The sequence below is a fragment of the Microcaecilia unicolor genome, chromosome 7 (assembly GCF_901765095.1).
Source record: "Microcaecilia unicolor chromosome 7, aMicUni1.1, whole genome shotgun sequence".
NCBI lineage: Eukaryota > Metazoa > Chordata > Amphibia > Gymnophiona > Siphonopidae > Microcaecilia > Microcaecilia unicolor.
This window is the reverse complement of record NC_044037.1, coordinates 309,253,421-309,280,564: the sequence shown is the minus strand read 5'-3', so window position 1 is coordinate 309,280,564 and position 27,144 is coordinate 309,253,421. Positions and strand designations below refer to the sequence as shown.

Genomic DNA, 27,144 nt, shown 5'->3' with positions numbered 1-27,144 from the left:
TCTCCAAGAATATTGTCTCCTCCCTCAAAACACCCAGGGAAAATCTGCTACAGTACAAAGAAGAAAAAGCCACAGACAGAATCCCCCTTATAGTGATATACAACCCAGAGCTGCAAAAATTAAGAAAAATCATAAAAGATCTGCAGCCTCTACTCCAGGAGGATAAATCCTTCAGAAAATGGAGAAGAGAACCGACTGAAAATAATAAGATAAAACATAAGGAATGTCAAGCCAAATGCAAAGCGGAGATAAGGAGGGCTAAAAAGGACTTAGAAAAAAAGTTTGCGTTAGAAGCGAAAATACATAGCAAAATTTTTTTTAGCTACATTAAAAGCAGCTAACAACTTTCCTATACTTCGCAGTCTTTAGTCCGCATGTTATGGTCCTTACTTTACTTCGATCTAGACACTCTGAGGAGTAAACTGTTAAGAATTGCTAAACACGCAGTCTGCTTGATGTGCAAATGCAGGTGAATTATCCATCATCAAGCCGGGACAACAAGGGCCGCATTACCTATATGTGAGAATATTAGCCTGCTTGTTGTAGGAGAAAAATAATTATACCATGCTTCCAAACAAATCTCCCTAGAGTTTGGAAATAGATATAAAAAAGGAGAAGGGAAAGCGGGGAGGCCTGAGGTAACCCCCCCCACCACCACCACCACACACACACACTTAAGTACCTGACCAAAAAACCCCCATATCACACGCAAAAATGTCTCTCATCAAAAAAGGAAGCAGTCCATTTTAAAACAGAACCATCAATCTTTGATATCTCTGCAGTATTAAGGCTGGTTCTACTAAATCAAAGGCTGCAGATAAATCCAAAACTATTGACTAGAAAATCTTTCTCCTCCCCATGCCCTCCCACAACTGGGGCGGACTGACCCTTTGGCCAACTGGGCAGTGCCTGAGGGCCCAGAGGCTCTGCCCGGATGCCCCCCCCCCCCCGCACACTACAGCCCTCCCCAGTCCTACCTTTAAAGGAGCGGCACTGGTGATCTAGTGGCCTCTGCAGGGGGGGGGGGGGGGGAACATGTTGTTTCCTGCCTGTTGTACTGCTGCTATTCCCCCTGCCCGGCACCACTGTACTTTAAAAATGGTGGCTGAGACTCCTTGTGGAAGTCCCACAAGACTGTCAAGACCCGTGAGACTACTGTGGAAAGTCTCGGCCGCCATTTTAAAAACAAGGCGGCACCGACAGGTGGGGAATAGCGGCAGTGCAGCGGACAGGAAAGAACATGCTCCTCCCCCTCCCTGCAGAGACCAGTAGACCACCAGGGCCCTTCAGGTAGGACCGGGGCAGCAGGGGCGTCTGCTGCAGTGGTAGGGGGCAGCAGCGCAGTAGTAGGGGGGGTGTCAGGCAGCGGCCGGGCAGGAGGCCCAGACCACCCTCAGTGCCCAGGGGGCCAGATCACTCTCAGTCTGCCTCTGCCCCACACCCTAAGCCCCTTCACACTCCCACCCCAATATACCCACCCATACCCAGTTCCCCCACAAACATGAATGAGTTTGCAAATGGAAGAAGGGGAAAATGCACCATTTGGTCATATATGTAAGCACTTTTCAATTTTTTTGAGCACTAATGCAAATTGGTCTTCCCAGTGTGCTTCTGTCCGTTCTCAGCAATGTTTTACCGTTTCCCATATAATGCTTGAATCATATATGCACAAGCATTTTATACACACACATACACACTCGAGATCACAAGTCCAGATAAAGAATTCAAATATATTATTTTAATAGACAAATATGAGCAAAGTTTATCTTTATACATGGAGTTAGGGATTTGGCACGCTTAAAAATATTTTTAACAAGAGAAGAGAAAAGGTACAAAACTTGAGCGTTCCATCAGACAGGAAGCCTTCTTGGGCCAATCTAATTTACAATAAACACTGCCCAGGTTCAAATTACAACAAAGTGAAAAATTATACACAGTCCTCTTATCCCCCCCCCCCAAACAGATATACAAACAATTCACACGCTTCTCACAGGTACTTGTATTACATTCCCTACAGCACCTCCTGCTGAGGATGCTGGGAATGAAGGAATTGTGACTTCCATCCATGTTGCGCACGTGTGCACCATTCCCTACAGTGCCTTCTATTGGTAGAAATTGAGACTTCACCCACACCCAGTGTACCTAAACCATTCAGCAACTCAGGAGCGGTGTGTCTTCCCTATATCCAGTGCTCCTGCACCATTTCCTACAGTGCCTTCTGCTGGGAGAGGCCTGGCCTGAAGGAACTGTAGATTCTCCCACACTCAAATATGAACTCCACACACACTCAGCACTCCTGCACCATTCACCAAAGTATCTCCAGTCAGACGGACTGGGACTGCAGGAACCATGAAGCTTGCCAGGTGCCCTTGGCCTGGATTGGCCGCTGTCGTGGACAGGATGCTGGGCTCGATGGACCCTTGGTCTTTTCCCAGTATGGCATTACTTATGTAATGAGCTCCACACACACTAAATGTTTCTGCACCAATCACTACAGCATATCATGTTGGGATAGGCTGAGACTGAAGAAACAGTGCTGCTTCACCATTCCCTACATCTCTTGCCAGAACAGGCTGGAACTGCAAGTACTTGAGTAGCCCAGCAGCCATCTGTGAGCTCCACGCACACCCAGCACTGCTACATCATTCCTACTACAGTTACTGAGAAAGTCTGAACTACAGGTGTGAATTCCCAAATAACCATGACCTACTAAAGCTGTAAACTTTATCTTTTCCATGTAGCATCTTCTGCAGGGCAGAGGGAAATTTGCGCCCTCCTCACCCCCATTTGGTAGTATCAGCATTACAGTGACCCCTCTATTAGTATCCGTCTTTACCTTTGGTGTCTTTTTATAGTTTTCTTTTTTTCTCTCCTGTCACTATTTTAGGATCTTTATAGTGTTGTAAATTGCTACAATATGCTTTTAGCATCTTTAGCAGTATATCATGTATTTAAATAAAGTAAACAAACCTTTCTCCATCTCCTCCTGTTCTGCATCCTTTCTCTATCCAGCATCATGTATCAGTCCTCTCCCTGCACAATATCTTACTCTTCCTTCTCCACATAATGTAGAAAAACTGGGGAGGGTTCAGTATGGTGACTGTACAGATGCACAGGTCACACACACACACCCCAAGAACCGCCCATGCTATGAGAAAAGCTCTGGGCCCAATGATCAAAACTCCTAACTCTCTCATGATCAAAGCTAACAGTATGCAAATGATATGTGCGTTATTAGCTTTCATCATGAGGGAGTAGACCAGGCAGATGGCGCCTGGCGCATGCATTCAAAAGTTGTGTGTTAAGCAGAAATTTTGAATGCATGCCCAGGACGCGGGCTATCACTGACAGCCCTGGGGGTCCAGTGCACCCCTGGAGCCCCCCCCCCCCCAATCGGTAAGGCCCCTGAGGTGTGGTGAAGCCCGGACCCCTGAACACAAATACAAAAACACCCTGGTGGTCCAGTGGGACACCTCTCCTCCTGCCCCACACTACCCCCCCCCCCCCCGCGACAGGGGGCTCGACCTGACCTGACCCCCCCCTCCCCCGAAAGCTTGCCCTGGTGTGCTAGTGGTGGTGGGGGGTTCCCCCAACCCAACCCCCGCATCAGTACCATCAAAGCTGGAAGAGGAGGGGCACCTTAAAATGGCAGCGCCCTGCCTGGTGCATCCTGGCACACATTGGGTGGGGTTTAACTTTCGTATGTATGGAAGATAAGCCCTTCAAAGTTGGAGAAGGAAGGATGGGACTAGCACTCCCTCTCCCTCAGCGGGCACCACCTCAAAATAGCAGCGCCCTGCCCTGCCTGGTGCATCCAGGAACGCAGTGGGTGGAGCTTAGCTTTGGTCGGGGCTTAACTGCCATATTATATGAAAGTTAAGCCCCGTCCAGTGCATTGCACCACCATTTTGAGGTGGTGCCTGCTGAGGGGAAGGGTACCCCCCCACCACTAGCTCACTAGGGCAAGCTTTCAAGGGAGGTCAGGTTAGGCCCCTGGCAGCGGTCGGGTGGGGTGGCTGTGTGGGGCTGGAGGACAGGACCATAAAGGTGTTCTTTGAATTTGTGTGCAGGCCTCCAGGAGTCCACTGGACCCCCGAGGCCTTACCAATTGAGGGGGGGGGGGGGGGGTCCGGAGGCCCACTGGACCCCAGAGCTCACAGTGACAGCCCAGGCTGCCTGGCCTGAGCAGGGGGGTGGAGGAAGAGAGGGAGCCTTAACCCTAACGCCAGCTCTGAGCTGGTGCAGGATTAAGGCGGTAGGAGCGTGTGAGCATCAGTTCACAGTTCTCTGATCATGATGGGGAATACCAATGAGCTCATTTAAATGAGCTCTGCGGTATTCCCTGGCACACTCGTTGTCTGTCGCGCTAAAGCCCTCTGATCATTCTGCGCAGGTAAATGCAGGCGCTAGTACGGCACTAGTGGCCTCTAGCATCCGCATTTACCTTTGATCATCTCCTTGTCTGTGATTTTTCACAGCTATAACTTCTGCACTATGATGTGCAATGCTACCCTGCAATTCTAGGTAGGTCTGTGTATCTTAATGGATTGAGACCTTCGGGGATTACTCCACACCCTTGTATCTGAAACTAAGAACGTCAGAATCCTCATTTGCCCTGGACACTGTTCCCAGCAGACTGCCTGAATGCTGAAAATGAATAGCCTTAATGGAGTGTGTCTTATCCCTGGACACTACCAGTGCATCTCAGAAGCAGCCACCAACTGTGTGCAGATAACCCACAGGACAACTGTCCTCTCAGAAGCAACATTCAAACTGCCCCAACTGGTACAAATACTATGGGCTCTTTTTGCTCATTGGGTTTACTCCAATAAAACCAAGTTACTTACCTGTAGCAGGTGTTCTCTGTGGACAGGATGCAAGTAACATAGTAAATGACAGTAGGTGGGTGATGTCATCCACCAGAGTCCACAAGGTTAAGCCTGTCCAGTTTAATAAAAACTTCTAGAAGCCACTGAAAGTTGCCTTCATGTATGCACCTGACTTTCCACCTTGCATTATCAAAGCAGGACAATTCAGTTCTTAAATAGCCGCATTTAGAAGATAACTCCAAGGTAAGATGAAAGAGTGTGTGAAGTGTATCCTACTGTCCACCTGCTAAAAGTTAAGTAACTTTACATTCTCTGAGAACAAGCAGAATAGCAATCATCACAATTGGAAAATACAAAAGGCAGTGCCAATGGCTAGACACATCACTCATACCTTTACTCACAGAAATATTTATACCATATGTCTTTACGCCTTAATATTGCCCTTCAAGCCCCCATTGTCTCCTTCCAATGTTCAATGTTTGTGTTCCATTGTTGCACTCCTTAAGGACACTTCGATTGTCTCGCATAATTCTGCACAATGTAATCCATAACCAATCTGTAACAAATTGTACTTCCATCATTCATTTCTTATTGTAAGCCACACTGAACCCGCAAAAAGGTGGGAAAATGTGGGATACAAATGCAATAAATAAATAAATAAATAAATAAATAGACACTAAAATGTTTTTTAGTGGTAACAACCGTTAGGGGGATGGTAGGCGAGCACAACCCAAGAGTCCAATCCTGGTCCAGTCCGGAGGGATGCTAAGGAAAAATGTTTTTTAGTGGTTACAACCTTTAGGGGGATAGAATTGGATTCTAAAACTAAAAGAAATTCCAGAAGACAGATTATTCAAATCTACTATTGCATCAGGAGATGTGAATGTATAGACTGATGTCCATGTTACAGCCGTGCAAATTAAGTGGGCTACTGATGCAGCCACAGGTCTGACATTGTGAGCCATGCCATGACCCTTTAAGGTCAAGCGTATTACTTGGTCATAAATGAAGAAGATTCAGTCTTCTATCCAAATGAAACCTGAAATCAGTCCCATGTTTATTAGGATCTAAAAAAGCTGAGTAGATAACTTCTCTGTTCCAAGCAGAAGACCAATGCTCATTTACAATCAAAAGTGTGTAAGCTTTGTTCACCACTATGGGAGTGTGGCCTAGGGAAAAATACTGGAAAAATGATTAATTGGTCAAGGTGGAAATCCAGCCCACCTTAAAACAGAACACTGGATGAGTGCACAGATCTATCCTTTCGTTAAAAATCTTGATGTAGGGTGGATCAATCACTGGGGTCTGTGGCTCACTGTCTCTGTGTGCTGAAGTGACCACCACCAAAAATAAGACCAGCCAGTCAGGTACTTCAGGTAATGGCAGTTCACTGGCTTGAAGGAAGAATTCATCATCTGGGTTACAATAACACTGAGGTTCAAAGGCAAAGCCAGTGGCTTGATTGAAGGCTTCAATATTAGCAACCCCTGCAACAAATGAAGGCTGTACAGTAATTCAGTGACTCAAAGAGATGAAGAAAATATATAAACATTTTTGTGTGGGACAGCAAAACAGATCAAAAGCTTTTCTGTCACACCGGATGGCAAACCTTGTCCACTTAAAACAATACAATCACCTTGCAGAGGTTCTCCCAGAAGCCAGAAGAATCTGTGATAAGAGTGTCAGGCAAATTCAGAGCAGCTAAGGGTTACCCTCTCAACATGTAGGCTGTGAGGAAGAGAAACCTGAAGTTGGGATGCAACATTATTGCCAAGCATGCATAATCAACCCTGATGGGTCTTTTTATGAATAATTCTTGAAGGAAAGAAAAATCAGACCTGTCTGGTCCAACAGGGGATAGTCATCTGATCTTGTTTTGAGTTTTAGGAGAGTCTTTATTACAAACAAAATACAAAAATACACATATAGAAAACCCTCCCTCAAATCCAGAAGGAAGACATCTGAAGGGGTAAATTCTGCCCATACTTTATTGTATGCCTGAGGCCTTCTTTAGTCTATCTTAGCCATACTGAACTACTGGCTCTCATAGATTCCTTTTTACACTGCACCTTGGACTGTGACATCATCCCCCATTCTCTATCACTGTAGATAACACTCTCATCCTCCCTGTCTCATTAGTTCATAACCTTGGGGTCATCTTTGACTCCTCTCTCTCTTTCTCTGCACATATCCAACAGACTACTAAAGCCTGTTGTTTCTTTCTCTTTAACATCACCAAAATTCGTCCTTTCCTTTCTCAGCACACTACCAGAACCCTTATCCACACTCTTATCACCTCTTGCTTAGTTAGACTACTGCAACTTGCTTCTCACTGGTCTTCCACTAAGTCATCTCTATCGCCTTCAATCTGTTCAAAACTCTGCTGCATGACTTATATTCCGCCAGTATTGTCATGCTCATATTAGCCCTCTCCTCAAGTCACTTCATTGGCTCCCTATCCATTCCAAATACAGTTCAAACTCCTCTTATTGACTTACAAGTACATTCACTCTGCAGAAGCTCAGTACCTCTCCACTTATCTCTATCTACACTCCTCTCCGGGAACTCCGTTTACTGGGTAAATCTCTCTTATCTGCACCCTTCTCCTCCACTCCAAACTCCAGACTCCGCTCCTTTTATCTTGCTACACCATATACCTGGAATAGACTTCCTGAGTCAGTACGTCAAGCTCCAGTTCTGGCCGTCTTCAAATCTAGGCTAAAAGCCCAGCTGTTTGAGGCTATTTTTAACTCCTAACTCCTATTCATTTGATTGTAAGCTCTTTCGAGCTGGGACTGTCTCTTACATGTTCCGTGTACAGTGCTATGTACGTCTAGTAGCACTATAGAAATGAAAAGTAGTAGTAGTAGTTGTTGTTGTTTGAAAGGACTATTTGCAGTCTATATCCTCCTGTAAGAAGTTTGGGGAACAGAGGTTCACATGGAAACAGAGCTGAGGAAATTTTGGTTGGCTACCATGTGTGTGAACCAGGCTGTAGCAGTTAGACAACAAGTATCATCCTGGTCTGCTCAGTGTCCTCATTATCCAACATTCTATACCAACTGTAATCTTTTTAGCCTTGTCAAAGCTAAATCATGATATAATTACAATAATCAATTCTTGTTAATATCAATGACTGAGACAGAAGTTCCTACTGTAGATAAGGGCACAGTTGAAGAATCAATTGCACCTTCAATGAGACCTAATATTGATGCTTCTGGACTTCTGCTTGACCCACAACATGGTAGCTTTCGGTGTTGATGAAGAAGATAGTAGTAAATGATGGCAGATAAAGACCTGCACAGTCCATCCAATCTACCCAACAAGGCGGCCAGAGCCACACCTGCCACTCCATCATGATTAAACCAACAATTCAACTAAATTGCTATTTTCAACTGAAAGATTTCTTCCCCTTCCCCACTGATATGATATAAATGTAATATAAGATACACATACCTAATCCTGATCTGTCTCTGCTAGCTTCAAAACACAGACCGTAGAAGTCAGCCCAGCACTGGCCTTACTGTCTAACTACTGGATCTTTCCTCAGTTTCAGGTGTTGTTGTTGTTGTTGTTTGAAAGGACTATTTGCAGTCTATAGCCTCCTGTGAGAAGTTTGGGGTTCACAGGGATGCAGGCTTTTTTATGAGGACATTACCAAAAAAATACTGCTGCTGTGAAATGAATGATTCGACTGAAACAGTCCCAGCCGGATCACCAAGGTCCCAAAGCTATGTGTTAGGAGGAGAGGAGAGCAGGTACATTGTGAAGACTGAGAGGGTTCCAGGCAAAAGTCAGACGCAAGCACAAAGTCACCTCTCAAAGGCTTCTAGTAGTTCTTAGTAAGCTTGAGAGGCTTATCCATGCAGAATCCATTGGAAGACAGCAGCCAATACCTATGACTTGCTATCCAGCCCATCCTCAGGGAATCAAAACAAAACTAAGCAGGTAATTTCTTTTACTACCCCTTTAAAAGTTACCTACAGAGATTTGGACCTGCTTTCTTTGCAGGTAAATTTTCTGCCTTAGGAACACATGTAAGTTTGATTATACAAAAAATACAAACACTGTTGCATAGCCCACTCTCTCTTGACCCCCAAGAATGCCTCCCAGCAGTATAAGCAAATTCCCACATTCAGGATAAGTAATAATCAGTCTCACTTGTGTTTTATCCATAGAAATGGGTGGAGGAGTGGAGGAGTAGCCTAGTGGTTACTGCAGTGGACTTTGATTCTGGGAAACTGGGTTTGATTCCCACTGCAGCTCCTTTAACCCTCCATTGCCCCTGGTACAAAATAAGTACCTGAATATATGTAAACCGCTTTGAATGTAGTTGCAAAAAACACAGAAAGGCAGTATATCAAGTCCCATTTCCCTTAATTAGTACCCGCCCTGTGCTAAACACAGGAATATTTGCATCTACCAAGAAAAGACTGTTTAAAAATACCTCCTTGATTAGTGGCAAATAAGCCATCCTCTGCAGAGCAGCCCTATGGACTTAGCTGCTGGATGATCCCCAAGGTGCTGAGCTTCCAGCGCCACCATCCTCTGGGATCCCAGTCAAAGGCAAAAAAAAAAAGCTCCTGCTGAGCTGGTTCATTCTTTCACTGTTACAAACTAGAAAATAAGCAGTTAAAAGCTAGAGAGTGCTTCCCCTTCCCCCACAACACCATGTCCAGTCCTACACTATACTTCCCTCATGCACCCCACTGGGATGCCAGATGCACCCCTGAGTAAGCTTCAACCTCCCCCCTGAATGACAAGTTCAGCCCTGGAATATACACCCCCTCATGACACCACTTCATCCAACTCTGCTGCGTCCAGCGCAAAAGCAGACCACCCACTCTCGGGTACCCCAACTATCAATGCAGCATGTCTCCCTCTCCCCTGGGTATCATGATCATTGCTAGTCCAAGCCACCTCTCACCTCCACCTCCAATATCACTTTCAGTGCCAGCGTATGCCATCCCACTTGGGTATCAGCCCCCATGGGAAACATGTTACCTCTCCTCTGGTACCACGATCAGCACAAGAACACATCATCACCTAGGTACTGTGACCATTGCCAGAGTATATGAGTCCCAGAGTCATCACCAAAGTATGCCAATCTTCCTGGCAAGGTATGTTCTCAGTGTCAGACTACTCCTCCATGACTTCAGGCAGACAGCGCACAGCCCTGGGCAGAAGATTTTCAGCGTAGCGTTCTGAGATTCTTTAGCTTTATTCAAGCTAAGCTATACCCTGACAGCTTGTCCAGAGCCTGCAGTAAGTGGAACTGTGGAGCCGCAGTCATAATCCAGATCCACCACTGTATGGGAGCTCAGAGATGGTCCTGTCTGACGATCCCGAAAACTCTGGATGTAGCTCTGAATAATACAAGAAGTGACACACAAACATGGAGGTCATCAAGCTCAGAATAACCCTGTGCCTTTCTAGATCCCTTCTCAATCCCTATTGATTATTCTATTCCTGTCCCTCCCCATGAGTTCTCTCAGACCCCTGCCTTTCTTTCTCCCCCTTGTCAGCTATCTGCTTCCCTGTCCTTTCCCTCCTTCTCTTCCCCATAGGTGATCTCTGTATCCTATTTGCAGGAGCCAACAATGGTGTTGCCCACAGAGAAAAATGCTAAAATAAGAGTATACATTGGGTCTCTGGGAAGGGGCTCAAGGAGACAGGGCAGGACCAGCACCTCTCTTAACCAAACAGACACCTTAAAAGGTCAGAATTAGATTGACAGGCATGCTTAACTCTTCTATTGAAGGGAAAACTGTCTTCAAGATAACAAACTGCTAAAAGGAGCAAAAGGAGAAGGCATCTAGGAGCAGTGACTCTGGGAAAGGTGGAGGATCATGGGAAACTGAATAAGCTTCATCACCTGGTCAAGAGATGCCCAGAGTAAACCAAGAAGCAGAGTTGACCATATAAGGGGGCAGGGCCAGCAGCGGGGAGCAGGTCTTACTCTACTGATATGGTTGGCCGGTTCCTCCTCCAATGATACAGCAGCACCATGGTGGACTTGTAGAAGTTCTAGAGAGATTTTGCTAGTACAGCAGCTACATAGAGTGCCAGCACCTCACTTTCTAAGGTGCACTGGTGCACCCAAGGCCTGTCCTCTACTCAGTGGTGTGCTGGAGCAGGCTCTCACAGGCTCTCGAGAGCCGTTTGTTAAGTTTTTAAGAATTTTGGGAGCCAGTTCTCCATGGCTACTTTAACAAATGGATCCCAAAATGTGGGCTTGGGCCCCTCCTGAATTCTCTTTTACTTTGCTGGTGAGAGAGAGCCCCCTGTTAACAATTTACCAACACACCCCTGCCTCTACTCCTTCTGGTGGTTCTGCAGTGAGTACCAGATGGCCATCAATCATGTCACTGATAACAAATTTTAGGACTGTAAACATGGAGTGAGTCCCGTACCAAAAGGTTGTGGCCAAGACTGTCCCAATGGCAGGGGTATCCTGAGGTAAGGGTGCCAAGTCCCTACTGACTGAATCTCACATCATAAACATAACCATAGACTTTTATGTCACAGACCTTTTTTTCTGGGGCAATATGCAAAGTAACTGCACTGCTTACTCCTGGGGCAATTCCATGCAGCACAAGCTTTGGGATATGCCATGGGAGTGTGGAAAGCATGCTTTGCGATGTGACATGGGGGTGGGAAGGAAAGACAGAAGTTGAGGTGGGAGTATGAGAAGAGGGGAGGATGATGGAGCGGTAAAGTATGTGCCTGCTGGGGTGGAGAGATGGAGGTATGTGTGTGGGAGGAGGAAGAAAGAAAGAGAGGTGAGATATGTGCAAGAAAAGAGAAACCCTGGAGACAGATAATTAGGGGTCTTGCTTGGAGCCAGATGGATAGAGAACTGAATGGGATAGGATAGGTTGGGGATATGGAACAAGGTAGAGTGCTGGGGAGGTTGGAACATGAGGAAGGAAAAAGCGGGAGAAGATTTCATGCCTAAGGAGGAGTCAGGCCTTATGATGGGGAAATTCTGTACAAAAGTTACAAAGATACTATGCAGAATTTTTAAGTAGTGTTTGCAGAAATTGCAAAAAATTATTTTCTGGAAAATTCCCCCAGGAATAACTGCTCTAAGGTAAAATTATGTATAATCATACCTGATAATTTTCTTTCCATTAATCATAGCTGATCAATCCATAGACTGGTGGGTTGTGTCCATCTACCAGCAGGTGGAGATAGAGAGCAAACTTTTGCCTCCCTATATGTGGTCATGTGCTGCCGGAAACTCCTCAGTATGTCGATATCAAAGCTCCATCCGCAGGACTCAGCACTTAGAGAATTACACCCACAAAGGGACACTCTGCCCAGCTCACCACCGCCGAAACGGGGGAGGGGAATTAACCCAGCTCATCCCCACACAAGTGGGGGAGGGGAATCCATCCAGCTCATCCCCGCGGAGCGGGGGAGGGACACCACACCCGCCGATGCGGGGGGATCTGGCTTATCCTGCAACCGCAACCGCGGGAGGAGCTGACTGACCCTAACACCGCCGAAGCGGGAGGGGTACAAAGCTGCCCTACAGCCGCACGAAGCGGGAGGGAGTGCCAGCAGAATTTTAAGTCTCAATCCAGCCCCGTAAAACGGAGGGGAGAGGAATGCAGCAGCTCACTGTAACACAAACTCGTCTGAACTCTTGAAGAATCCAAGTGAAAAAACTTGAACACGAAGTCTTTCTGAAGTAACTGAAGACTAAAATTGAACCTGAAATGCAACCAGAATAAAAACAGTACAGATATCTGGGAGGGGCTATGGATTGATCAGCTATGATTAATGGAAAGAAAATTATCAGGTATGATTATACATAATTTTACCTTCCATATCATCAAGCTGATCAATCCATAGACTGGTGGGATGTACCGAAGCAGTACTCACCCAGGGCGGGACATTGAAATCCCTGACCTCAACACTGAAGCTCCAAACCGGGCCTCCGCCCGTGCAGCCACAGTCAAACGGTAATGCTTGGAGAATGTATGAGCCGAAGCCCAAGTTGCCGCCTTGCATATCTCTTCCAAGGAGACGGATCCGGCCTCTGCCATCGAGGCCGCCTGAGCTCTCGTGGAGTGAGCCTTCAGCTGGATAGGCGGCACCTTCCCCGCGGCCACATAAGCCGCTGCAATGGCTTCCTTGACCCATCTTGCCACTGTAGGCTTAGCAGCCTGCAGACCCTTACGAGGACCTGCAAACAGGACAAACAGATGATCCGATTTCCGGAAATCATTGGTCACTTCCAAGTATCTGATGATGACTCGTCTCACATCCAGATATTTAAGAGCAGAGTACTCCTCTGGGTAGTCCTCCCTACGAAAGGAAGGGAGACAGAGCTGCTGATTCACATGGAAGCGAGAAACAATCTTGGGCAGGAAGGAAGGCACTGTGCGAATAGTCACTCCTGCCTCAGTGAACTGCAGAAAAGGCTCTCGACATGAGAGCGCCTGGAGCTCGGAAACTCTTCTGGCTGAAGTGATAGCCACCAAAAAGACTGCTTTCAACGTCAGGTCTTTCAGAGATGCCCTCGACAAGGGTTCAAAAGGCGGCTTCTGCAATGCTCTTAGTACCAGGTTGAGATTCCACGCAGGCACCACTGAGTGCAGAGGAGGGCGCAGGTGATTAACTCCCTTGAGAAAGCGCACCACATCTGGCTGCGAAGCCAGGGAAGCACCCTTCAGGCGGCCCCTGAAGCAAGCCAGAGCCGCTACCTGGACTTTAAGGGAACTGAGCGACAGGCCTTTCTCCAGACCTTCTTGCAGGAATGCCAACACTGAAGCAATTGGAGCAGTGAAGGGAGAAAGTGAGCCTGCTTCACACCACGCTGCAAAGATACGCCAAACCCTGGCGTAAGCAGTAGAAGTAGAGCGCTTCCTCGCTCTCAGCATAGTGGCGATGACCTTGTCTGAGAAGCCCTTCTTCCTCAGACGCTGCCGCTCAATAGCCAGGCCGTAAGACCAAAGGGGGAGGGATCCTCCATCACCACGGGACCCTGATGTAACAGGCCCTGCTCCACTGGCAGCCGCAGAGGATCGTCGACTGAGAGCCTGATCAAGTCCGCATACCAGGGACGCCTGGGCCAATCCGGACCCACCAGGATTACCCTGCCGGGATGCTTTGCCACCCGGTCTAGCACCCTGCCCAACATGGGCCAGGGCGGGAACACATAGAGAAGCTCTTGTGTCGGCCACTGTTGGAGAAGAGCATCTACTCCCAGGGATCGAGGGTCCCGTCCTCTGCTGAAAAAGCGCGGCACTTGGCAATTGGCCGATGACGCCATCAGATCTAGGCTCGGCTGGCCCCAGCGCTTCGTGATGTCCAAGAACGCCTGAGCAGATAGCTGCCACTCTCCGGGCTCCAAGGTATGGCGACTGAGAAAGTCCGCCTTGACATTCATGACTCCGGCAATGTGGGCCGCTGAAAGCTGCTCCAGGTTCGCTTCCGCCCACTGGCAAAGATTCATAGCCTCCTTGGCTAGAGGGGCGCTCTTGGTACCTCCCTGGCGGTTGACATAGGCCACAGCCGTGGCATTGTCCGACAGTACCCGTACAGGCTTCAACACCAGTACCGGGATGAACTCCAAAAGCGCCAACCGAATGGCTCTGAGTTCCAGGAGGTTGATAGACCACTTTGCCTCTGCAGGAGACCAGAGCCCCTGCGCTGTCCTTCCCAAGCAGTGGGCTCCCCAGCCCGACAACGAGGCGTGCGTCGTGACGACAATCCACTCTGGGGTCACCAGAGGCATTCCCGCAGAAAACTTGTCTGTCTGCATCCACCAGCTCAGCGCCTTGCGCACTGCTGGGTCCAAGGGAAGGCGCACAGCATAATCCTCCGACATCGGAGTCCAGCGCTGCAGCAAAGAGTGTTGAAGTGGTCTCATATGAGCCCTGGCCCAGGGCACAACTTCCATCGTGGCCGTCATAGAGCCCAACAGCTGCACATAGTCCCAAGCCCGAAGGGGAGAGGCTACTAGGAACTGGTCCACCTGAGCCTGAAGTTTGACAATCCGATTGTCTGGCAGGAACACTCTGCCCACTTGGGTGTCGAATCGAACTCCCAGGTACTCCAGGGACTGAGTCGGGCGCAGCTGGCTCTTCTCCCAGTTGATGATCCATCCCAGGGAGCTCAAAAGAGCAACTACCCGGTCCACAGCTTTGCCGCACTCTGCATAAGAGGGGGCTCGGATCAACCAGTCGTCCAGATAAGGATGGACTTGTACCCCTTCCTTTCGTAGGAAGGCCGCGATGACCACCATTACTTTGGAAAAGGTCAGCGGAGCAGTAGCCAACCCGAAAGGGAGGGCTCTGAACTGGAAGTGTCGTCCCAGGACTGCAAAACGCAGAAAGCGTTGATGAGGAGGCCAGATGGGAATATGCAGGTACGCTTCCTTGATGTCCAAGGATGCCAGGAACTCTCCTGCCTTCACTGCCGCTATAACAGAGCGGAGAGTCTCCATGCGAAAGTGCCGCACTTTCAAGGCCCGATTGACCCCTTTGAGATCGAGGATAGGCCGGACAGAACCTCCTTTCTTTGGTACCACAAAGTAAATGGAGTAACGTCCCTTGCCAAGCTGACTTTCTGGCACCGGAACGACCGCGCCCAGGCGGATCAGATTGTCCAAGGTCTGCTGCACTGCCACAGCTTTGACCGGAGACTTGCAGGGAGAGAGTACAAACCCGTCTTTAAGGGTCGGCAGAACTCTAGTTTGTAGCCGTCTCTGATGACTTCCAGCACCCACGCGTCTGAAGTTATTGTGGTCCACTCGCCCAGAAACGAGGACAGCCGTCCTCCAATCTGCACTGGGGCGTGGACCAAGACCCCGTCATTGGGTACGAGACCCTGGGGGAGGACCGGAGGGAGCACCTCCGGGACGGCGGTCTCTGCGAAAGGAATGCTGCTTGGGGGAGAAATTCCTCTTGAAGGAAGAGGGGGCAGAGGAACCCGACTTGCCCGGGCGGTACCGACGGGCTTCCTGCAACCGTTCTCTGGAGGTACCGGGACGAGTACTAGCCCGAGCCCTGACCTCTGGTAATTTCTTGCCCTTAGACGTGCCGAGATCGGTCACGATTTTGTCCAGCTCGACCCCAAAGAGCAGCTTGCCTTTAAAAGGCAACCTAGCCAGGCGGGATTTAGAGGCGTGGTCAGCAGACAAATGTTTCAGCCAAAGCCACCGCCGCGCAGAGATTGTCTGAGCCATGCCTTTCGCTGAGGCCCTCAAGACATCATACAGCAAGTCTGCCAAATAGGCTAAGCCCGATTCCAGGGCCGGCCAATCAGCCCTCAAGGAATGATCCGAGGGGGAAGCCCGCTGCACCATAGTCAGGCACGCCCTGGCCACATAGGAGCCGCAAACTGAGGCCTGCAAACTTAAAGCAGCCGCCTCAAAGGACGACCTTAAGGCCGCCTCCAATCTTCTGTCTTGGGCGTCCTTTAGGGCCGTGCCACCTTCCACCGGCAACGCCGTTTTCTTAGTCACCGCAGTGATTAAAGAATCCACGGTAGGCCACAGATAGGCCTCACGTTCACTCACAGCCAAAGGATAGAGGCGGGACATAGCCCTAGCCACTTTAAGGCTCGCTTCTGGGACATCCCATTGAGCCGAAATTAAGGTGTGCATGGCATCATGCACGTGGAAGGTTCTAGGTGGGCGCTTCGTCCCCAGCATAATGGCAGAGTCAACAGGGGCTGAGGGAGAGACGTCCTCCGGAGAGGAAATCTTCAAAGTGTCCATGGCCTGTAACAACAGGTTGGGCAAATCCTCTGGGCTAAAAAGCCGCGCTGCAGAGGGGTCATCCGCTCCATCCGAGCGGGGATCCGTCTCCTCCAAGGAATCCGCAAAGGACCGTTGGGAGACCTCAGACACGCTGCCCTCATCTACATCGGAGGAGACAAATTCCTCCAAGGCCTGGGAATCAACCCGAGGGCGTTTACCTCTGGGAACCTCAACCTCTTTACCAGACGAGGGAGCAAGGGCAGCGTTGTGCATGAGGAAGGCCTGATGCAGCAGCAAAACAAACTCGGGGGAGAAACCCCCCAGACTGTGCACTTCCGCAGCCTGGGCAACAGCCCTAGACGCACCCTCAACCGGCGCTCGCAATAGCGGGGGAGAGACATGCTGCGCATCCAAAATGGCGTCCGGCGCGAAACTCCGCGAAGGAGCCGTGCGTGAAGAACGGCTCTTAACTTTAGCCGCTTCTGTGCCGTCGCCCAAATTAAGGGCGTTCATGGCATTAATGTCTCCAACCTCAAGGGCGGCCCAAGAAGAAGCCGTCCGAGCCGCGTGGCCGGCCAAGATGGCGGAGGCGAGGAGCGGGGGATGGACGTTTATGGCGGGAAAAACCGCCACGCCGGAGGAAGGACCAGGACATTCATCGGTCACGAAACTGTCACCCAACAAGGGCGAATCAGGCTTTAAGACCCCCGCATCCCCTCTAGAAGCGCTCAAGCGACCCGGGGAGCGACCCTTTGCGCCCTCGCCCTCCGACGCCATATGCCACGAGGAGAAGAATCGGGGAACCCCCTGCCCGCTATAAAAAGGTAAAAATTACCTGCTGTTCGCTCCGAGTTGTAACGACCTGGTGTCCCAGTGAGTAGCTGCAATAGACGCTTAAATAAACGTCGAAATAAACGCCTTTAAGGACGTTCAAAAATTTTTTTTTTTTTTTTTAACGGAGCCAGCGAGAGGGGGGAGAAAAGGAGGGACCTGGCACCACCAGGTTTGCACTTGCTCAAAAGAGCCCTCAACCCCAGGCACTCAACAAAACCTAAAAATTAGGCTTGGAGGCCTAGCCAGAGCTGCTGCTGTGTGTGACCACCACCTGCTGAGATAGAGAACATACTGAGGAGTTTCCGGCAGCACATGACCACATATAGGGAGGCAAAAGTTTGCTCTCTATCTTCACCTGCTGGTAGATGGACACAACCCACCAGTCTATGGATTGATCAGCTTGATGATATGGAAAGTGTATTTGTACTAATTTGAAAATGGGAAGTACAAGACTATGTACAGTTACAAGAATAAGTATCCACTTACGCCTGCATCTGCAATCTGTATGCAATAATGCACTTAGAGCTGAAGATGTAATATATGTACAGTATTCTGCACACCTCCTTTCAGCCAGATAAAGGATGGGTAATTTTCAGACAGCACTTTTAGATCTCATATTTTCTTTAAATAAAAATTGAATCAGTTCAATTTAAAGTCACTTGAATGTGAAGAATCTCTATGCCTTACTCATAGAAGAACCTGTTATATCTTAAGAACATAAGACATACTGGGTCAGACCAATGGTCCATCTAGCCCAGCATCCTGTTTCCAACAGTGGACAATCTAGGCTACGAGTACCTGGCAGAAAATCCAAATAGTAGCAACATTCCATGTTACCAATCCCAGGGCAAGAAGTGGCTTCCCCGTGTTCATCTCAATAACTGACAATGGACTTTACCTCCAGGAACTTGTCCAAACCTTTTTTAAACCCAGATATGCTAACCGCTGTTACCACATCCTCTTGACAAAGAGTTCCAGAGCTTAACTATTTGTTGAGTGAAAAAATATTTCCTCATATTTGTTTTAAAAGTATTTCCATCTAACGTCATTGAGTGTCCCCTAGTCTTTCTACTTTTTGAAAGAGTAAAAAATTGATTCAATTCTGTACTCAGACAGCTACTGGTAACTGCCTTCTACTGGATTATGCACTGCCAGTATCTAAGTATGGCCCAGTGTTGAATATCTGGCTATAAATTTAACCACCATGGTTTGACCACAATGTTTAAATATTGGGAGATACTTAAATTCGTTAGTGACAAAGGGAAGTGCAAAACTAGCCTTGACAGACTCAAGGGTGAAAGGAAGGAATATACAGAGGCTGGTAAGGATAAAGTGGGAATTGTTCTGCCCCATTTACATGGAATCAAAATACAGTCAATCCCAAAGAGAAAAATATGTTAAAAAGATGCCTACAGTTTTCCCCCAACCTAGGAATTTGCCTGCATAAGGAAAGAGCAATAATTATTAGGGTGTCTCTCCCATTCACTAATATACTTAAGCCAGAAAGATCAATACGCATAGGAAAAGAAGAAAAGGGCAGAGCACAGCCACAGGAAGGGAGATACGAAGGGAGTGAAATCACTCAAAAAGGAAAAATACTCCTATACAAATAATGTTCTCTTCCTTTTCTGAAATGGTCAAACAAAAATGCAATGAAATCTTGATCCTGGTCATTATCCTGTGCAAGGAATAATTGGTGGGACATAGTATGCAGCGTCAGACAGGACTTCCTCCATTGGGAAGGGAATAGGGAAGAAGAGATATGTAGCACTCAATGTGATGGCTGTGAGAGGAGGAATGCACCACTGGATGGGATGGCCTCCAAAGGTGCAGGGGATGCATGAGAGATTCTGGGTGTCCTGTTAGATGAGAATTTAAGTATGGAAAATCATGTTAATTCCTTAGTACGTAGCTCTTTCCATACGATGAGAAAGTTGAAGAGTATAAGAAATATCTGCCAGAGGATTTGCTTGGATTGGTGGTACAGTCACTCATTCTGAGTAAATTGTATTATTGTAACATTGTCTATCTAGGCTTATCGAAGCCGATCCTTAGAAAAATCCAAACTATTCAAAACGATGGCTGTGCGTTTGATTTTCTCTTTGACAAAATACAATCATTTTACTCTTTCTTTTGTTAAGTTGCATTGGCTTCCAGTTAAAGCTAGGGTACTTTTTTAAATTAGGGTGCTGATTGTATAAGATTCATTTTAGCCCTCAACATAGTCTTCCTTTAGTATGCTATGCTGAATCAGTTTTAAAATATAATATTCACAAACAATCATTTTCTCCTTCCATAGCCCTCAAGGAATTATCTCAAAGAAAATATTTAATAGACTGTTTTCTTATCAAGCTGCTTCTCCATGTCCAGTTTTTTCATCTGTAAGCTGTATGCCTAGTTATGACACTTTTAAGAAGACATTGCTATCCTATAAACATAATAATTACTACTCAAGCATTCTATCTATGTTAACACCAAATTCCTTTTTCAATATTTAGACTTCAGATTTCCGGTGCGTTTATTATCTGACATAAACTACACCTCTCCGTTGTATGTTTATATTAACAACGGGAATCCTCATTAGTCTTAGTTATTAGAATTTTTTAAAAATTTTTTCCTTTTTCATATCATATTAGCTAAGCACTTATCTTTTGGCTTTTCTTTGTTGGCTCTACAGGGCGCTTCTGTTTCGTAATTTCTTCGTCTGGAGCAATATTTTTATAGTGCCAATTCTTGTGCCAGTTATGTCTTATCGCTGCTGAACTTTTCAGTCTTTTTTTCTCATAAGTATGCCTCACAATGGCGCCGGTCACATAAAAACATAAAAATAAGGAGGTAATTATAGTTAAATGTATACTGCCATATGATTATTTACTGTTACATCCTAGATTTGAGTGAGCCACACTCCCCTTACACAACCTGTTCCCAGATGCACTACATCCTAGATTTGTTTCATTAATCTAGTGTCTTGGTTGTAACCCGCTATGAACTTTTTTTTTTGGTATGAGCGGGCTATAAATGAACTAACTATAACTATAACCATATGACATGACGGCCTTGAAGGGAAAGAAAGATATCGGAAATAGTATGCAACATCAGATGTGATACCCTCTGCAGGGCAAGGAATACATGGAAGGAGATCGGTACCCTAGAACAGGTCAACTTGTGTAGTACAAGGAATAGGTGAGAAGACATATGTGGTGCTGGATGGGATGGACTGAGTAATGTTAGGAAACAGTTGGAAGAAGGTATGTGACACTGAAGGGGAATGGGTTGTGTAATGCTATGCTTCCAACACGCCCCCGGGAACTTTGGTCGTCCCCGCGACAGAAAGCAGTTGAGGGCGCCCAAAATCGGCTTTCCATTATGCCGATTTGGGCGACCCTGGGAGAAGGACGCCCATCTCCCGATTTGTGTCGAAAGATGGGCGCCCTTCTCTTTCGAAAATGAGCCCAATAGTCTGTTATTGAGGTGGACAGGGAGGAAGCAACTGCTTGCCCTGGGATTGGTAGCATGGAATGTTGCTACTCTTTGGGTTTCTGTCAGGTACTTGTGACCTGGATTGTCCACTGTTGGAAGCAGGATACTGGGCTAGATGGACCACTGGTCTGACCCAGTATGGCTATTCTTATGTCCTTATGAATCATGGCTAAATTAAACTCCTCAATCTTGAACAAAAGGGGCAGCATTTAAACTGAGGTCAGGGCTGCAACCTAACAAGCCCAGCCATTCACGAAAAGAAAGGAAACCTAAAAGTGCCACAGACACTTAAAAATAAAAGGAAAGAGGAAAAAAATATATTAAACTGAAGAAAAATGAACAAAAAACAGGCAAAAAAATCCATACAAGAAAGGAGCCATGAAAAAGAAGTACACACACTAAAGGAGAACACAAAATGCGTCCTCCCAGCTCCAAAGAAAAATGAAGACTGAGGTACCTGCACTCGTGCATTGGGTAGGAAGGCACTAGCGGATGTGCAGTGGAATGCTGCTAGAAGCTTCTACATTACTCGCTAGTCAGCATCTGTGCAGGGCTCCGCTGGATGACGTTACCCAGCTGTGAGAATATGAAGGCCTGCTTGTCCTCGGAGAATCAATGGACACTTTTTACCCGTGGCCTTTTCACCAGTTTAAAAAGGGAAAATATCTGCATGATATTTGCACCTTTATTCTGCATGGATAGATTTTCTATAGAAAATAACATGTATAGACATGAAAATACAATTTGTGTGCTATTTGCTGATCCCCATCAGGAACATCTTTCCTAAATGCAGCTAAAATGTATTTCAAACAGCCCATTGTACCTCTCTTACCCTAGCACTGGAACCCTCTGTCTGTTCACATTACTGGGTTCTTACTGACTGGGGGGGAGGGGTGTCACATTCCAGGTGTCTCATAATAATTGAATAAAATGAGCAAGGGATTAAGGATTAGGCCTATAGTGAAGACTCCATTACCAAGCTGATGGTGATCACTGGGGTTGTATTACACAGGGGCATTACCCATGGCAGCAGGTAGCATTTGTTTGAAACGCTGACCACTGCTATCAATATTTTGCCCATATATTCAATGCTGAACCTTGGCTGGGTACCTAGCATTTAATATCTAACTGCATAAGTGCCAATATTCAGCCTTAACCGATTAAGTTAAAATGGACAAAGATAGGACTGTCCTATTTGGCTGGTTAACTTAACCGGTTAAGGATGAATATGGAAACTTATCCAGTTAAGTGTCGACTCTCCCCTGACACTGCCCCAGACCCCACACAGTAGCTGGTTTAAGCCTTAGCGGTTAGAGGGGATATTGAGCAGTGTATCTGAGTAAATGCTGCTGAATATTCCCTCAGGGTCAGGTCAGCTTGAATTAACTAGAGGTGAGCCTCTCTTAACTGGATAACTCACTTTGAACATCGACTCCTAAGTTAACACTGAAGGGCATATATCACACCCCAGGAGTCAACAAGGAAATGAAAGGTCAGCACAGCAAGCTATAGAAGAATCGGTACCCTGCAGCCACGACTCACAGGGGAGAGCACGTCCCCATCAAAACGCCGCACCGGGTTGGGCTTTCTGCGGTATGCTGGTTCTGGCCGATAGGTGGACTTGTGCTGGTGATGAGGATGATGGTGAGGTTTCTTCTTCTTCTTCTCTTTCTGGTCTCCTTGCTGCTTTACACGCATCAGCTGAACTCGGCGCTGTTGGCGACTAATGATCACTAAGGGAGAGACTAAATGTGAGCCAATGCAGAAGGGACATATGTGACAGCATGTGACAGGCAGAACATACTAGGAGAGCCATGCCAGGCTTATATGTCAACCTTATGACATATAAGGTTGTCAAGGAAAACTCGGCCGACAAGCCAAGTGACCTGATAGGACATGAGATGCAAGCTGTGCCAGAGATGGCATGCAAGATGATCCTTGACATATGGGATATAGATAAGAGCCAGACATGCTAGGCAGAGCAGGTGGGACAAGTGACACAAAACAGGCTAGATGGGATGTGTGATATGAGACTGTGGATAAAGAGCTAACTGTGATGTCATGGATACATCCAAAAATAAAGTATCACACAAGGAACAGCATATGAGATAGGTCCAAATAGACAGTGTGGGAGGAGAACAGCAGGGGATATACAAGATACAATATGAGTCACACAACACAACTTATACTGCAGTACCAGGCAAAACATGAAGATCAGACCCTGAGACTCTTGCCATAAATGCAGAAATAGCTGCCTCAGGACCCCTACCCTCAATCTAAAACTACATGGCCAGACCCTTACCTTTGGTGTGGAAGTAGCTCTTCCACTACACTTATCCTCGATGTGGATCTAGTTCCCCCAGGACCCTTACCCCAATGCGGCAGTAGCCCTCTCGAGATTCGTACCCCCAGTGTGGCAAGACTGTTACCCAGTGTGGAACAAGCTCCCTCTGGAAACTTCCCTTTAACGTGTGACTAGCTCTCCCAAGACCCTTTTCTTGATGTGGAATCCTTATCCTAAATGTGGGAAGATTTCAAAGGATCCTTACCTTCTGGGTTGATTAAGCTCACCTACGACCTTTACTCTCAGTGTGAGACTACCTATCCCTGGGCCCTCTACCCTTAGGGTAGGAATAGCTCACAGGGACCCTTTCACTCAGCATGAGAGCTGTTCCCCTGAGACCTGTAGTCTATGTGTGGGATAAGTTACCCCTGGTCCCTTACCCTCAGCATTAGGCTAGCTCCCAAAGGTCACTTATGCTCAGCATAGGAGTTGTTCCCCTGGAACCTTTGCATTCAGTGTGGGATTGGCACCCTCAGGACCCTCATCCTCAGTATAAGGCTAACTCACCTGACATCCTTACTTCTCGATGTGAAACTAGCTTCCCCAAGACCCTCCAGGATCCTTCCTAGCTCCCCTAGGATCCTTCCTAGCTCCCCTGGTATTCTCACACTTTATGTGGGACTAGCTTCCCCAGAACCTTACTCTCAGTATGGTCTTTGCTCCTTGAGACCATAGTAACATAGTAGATGATGGCAGATAAAGCGAAGATGCTTACCTGTAGCAAGTATTCTCCAAGAACAGCAGGCCTTATATTCTCATAAGTGGGTGACACCGACCATGTCGCCTAGTTCAGAATTTATGACAAGCACAAGTAGAACTTTGTGGAGTGTGAAACATGCTCCACTGCGCATGTGCAAGGGCCTTCCCGCCCGGCGCGAGAACACGGTCACCTTAGGTAAAAAATAAGAAAGGAGACAACTCCAAGGAGAAGTGGGAGGGACTGTGAGAATATAAGGCCTGCTGTCCTCAGAGAATACCTGCTACAGGTAAGTATCTTTGCTTTCGCCGAGGACAAGAAGGCCTATTTATTCTCACAAGTGGGGAAAACCTACCATCCAGGATCACCAAAAACAACAAACATTGGTCAATTGGGCCTCGCAATGGTGAGGAGAAAACCAGAAATCATCCTGAAACCATATACTTAGTGAATGTGCAGCCTGGAACAAAATAAAATGGGCCTAGGGGGGTGGAGTTGGATTCTAGACCCCAAACAGATTCTGCAACACTGTCTGCCCAAACTGACTGTTGTGTTGGGTATTTTGCTCAAGGCAATAATGAAATGTAAATGTGTGGACTGAAGACCATGTCGCAGCCTTGCAAATTTCTTCAATGGAGGCTGACCGCAAGTGGGATGAAGACACAGCAGTGGCTCTGACATTGCCCAGCCTAGGCATAAGTGAAGGAAATGCAATCTGCCAGCCAATTAGAGATGGTGCGTTTCCTGATGGCAACTCCCATCCTGTTGAGATCAAAAGAAATAAAAAGTTGGGCAGACTGACTGTGGGGCCTGGTCCGCTCCATGTAATAGGCCAATGCTCTCTTGCAATCCAAGGTGTGCAAGGTGCTCTCACCAGGATGGGCATGAGGTCGGGGGAAAAATGTTGGCAAGACAATCAACTGGTTCAGATGGAACTCCGACACCACCTTTGGCAAGAACAGAGTGCGTGTGGATGACTACTTTGTTGTGTTGGAACTTAGTATAAGGTGCATCCACCACTGAGGCCTGAAGCTCTCTGACTCTATGAGCTGAAGTAACAGCCACCAAGAAAATGACCTTCCAGGTCAAGTACTTCAGATGGCAGGAATTTAATGACTCGAAAGGAGCTCTCATCAGCTGGGTGACACTGGTGGAGGTTTGACAGGGGGCTTTGACAAAAGCCAACCTCTCGTGAAGCGATGTTGGGCTTACCTTCTACACAATGATGATAAGCACCAGTTGCCCTTAGGTGAACACTTATGGAGTTGGTCTTAAGACCAGACTCCAAGAAGTGGAGAAGGTATTCATGCAGGATCTGTGTAGGGCAAGAAAGGGGATCTAGGGCCTTGCTCTCATACCAGATGGCAAACCTCCTTCATTTGAAAGAATAACACTGCTTCGTGGAATCTTTCCTGGAAGCAAGCAAGACCCGAGAGACACCCTCCGAAAGACCCAAGAAAGCAAATTCTATGCTCTCAACATCCAAGCTGTGAGAGACACAGATTGAAGGCTGGGATGTAGAAGCGATCCCTCTTTCTGCATGATGAGGGTCCAATCTCCATGGTTCTTCGGAGGATAACTCCAGAAGTAGAGGGAACTAGATCTGCCAAGGCCAGTAAGGCATGACTGGAATCATGGTCCCACGGTCTTGTTTGAGTTTCAGCAAAGTCTTAACTACAAAAGATATGGGAGGATATGCATACAGCAGATCTGTCCCCCAATGGAGAACGAATACATCTGATGCTAGCCTGCCCTGAAGCCTGGAACAGAACTGAGGGACTTTGTGATTGATGTGAGTGGCAAAGAGACGGTGCCCCACACTCAGATCTCACAGACAACAGTCATGCAGAGAGACCACTTGTGTGGTTGCATAACCCTGCTCAGACTGTTGTTTTTGCCCACTAGATAAGTGGCTCGCAGGTACATGCCATTTTGGAGAGCTCAGTGCCACATCCAGATGGCTTCCTGACACAGAGGGTGTGATCCGGTGCCCCCCTGCTTGTTGGTATAATACATGGCAACCTGATTGTTCGAATGAGCACAATTTGGTGAGACAGCCAATCTCTGAAAGACTTTAAAGCGTTCCAGATCGCCCAGAGCTCCGGGAGATTGATCTGAAGATTCGTTTCCCAGGCAGACCAAACACCTTGAGTGTGGAGCCCATCCACATGAGCTCCCCAACCCAGGAGGGATAAATCTGTCATCAGTACCTTTTGTGGACGAGGAATTTGGAATGGAAGTCCCAGAGTCAAGTTGGATCGAATGGTCCACCAGTGAAGTGAGCAAGCAAGCTCTGGGGACACTTGGGGGCACCTTCCAGACTTTCTGTGGCTTGATACCACTAAGAAATCAGGGTCCATAGGGTTGATCTCATGTGAAGACGTGTCATGGGTGTGGCGTACACTGTTGAAGCCATGTGGCCCAACAACCTCAACATCCCGAGCCATGACCTGCTAAGAGGCTCGAACCTGGGAAGCCAATGTCGCTAAAGTGTCTGCTCTTGGCCCTGGAAGGTAAGCTCACACTCTCTGTTCCAATTGTTGGGCAGGATGAAGGTGGGACTTGGGGTACTTTAACATGAACCCTAGTAGCTCGAGCACTCGAATAGTCATCCTCATGGACTCCCGAGCAACGAGGTGCTCTTCACCAGCCAATCATCAAGATAGAGGAACACATGGACTCCCAGTCTGCGTAGCGACGCTGCAACTACTGCTACACATTTGATGAAGACCCTGAGAGCTGACACAAGGCCAAAGGGCAACACACTGTAATGGAAGCGGTGTGTTCCCAGACAAAATTGAAGATACATCCAGTGGGCTAGAAGTATTGGAATGTGGGTATATGCATCCTTCAAGTCCAGAGAGCACAGCCAATTGTTTTCCTGAATCATGAGAAGGGTGTCCAAGGAAACCATCCTCAACTTTTCTTTGACCGGGAATTTGTTCAGGGCCCTTATGTCTAGAATGGGATGTATCACCCCTGTTTTCTTCTGTACAAGGAAGTACCTGGAAAAAAATCACCGTTATTCTTCCCCTGGTGGAACGGGCTCAACCACATGGGGCTTCAGAAGGGTTAAGAGTTCCTCTGCAAGTACCTGCTTATGCTGAGAGCTGAAGGAATGAGCTTTCGGTGGGCAATTTTGAGGTTTCTGATACCAACTGAGGATGCATCCAAGACGGACTATTTGGAGAACCCACTGGTCGGAGGTTATAAGGGGCCCACCTTTCATGAAAAAAACTTCAGC

At 47.4% G+C, this 27,144-nt stretch overlaps 1 protein-coding gene across 1 annotated transcript in view; it reads right to left on the bottom strand.

Moving 5' to 3' along the window:
• Positions 1–10,063: 10,063 nt before the first annotated feature.
• Positions 10,064–27,144, bottom strand: part of TMEM198 (transmembrane protein 198) — a 44,180-nt gene continuing 27,099 nt past the window's right edge. The window contains exons 3-4 of the mRNA XM_030210437.1: positions 22,402–22,592; positions 10,064–10,195 (exon numbers count right to left, since the gene is read on the bottom strand). Coding sequence (XP_030066297.1) covers positions 10,064–10,195; positions 22,402–22,592 — 323 coding nt within the window. The remainder of the gene's footprint in view (positions 10,196–22,401; positions 22,593–27,144) is intronic.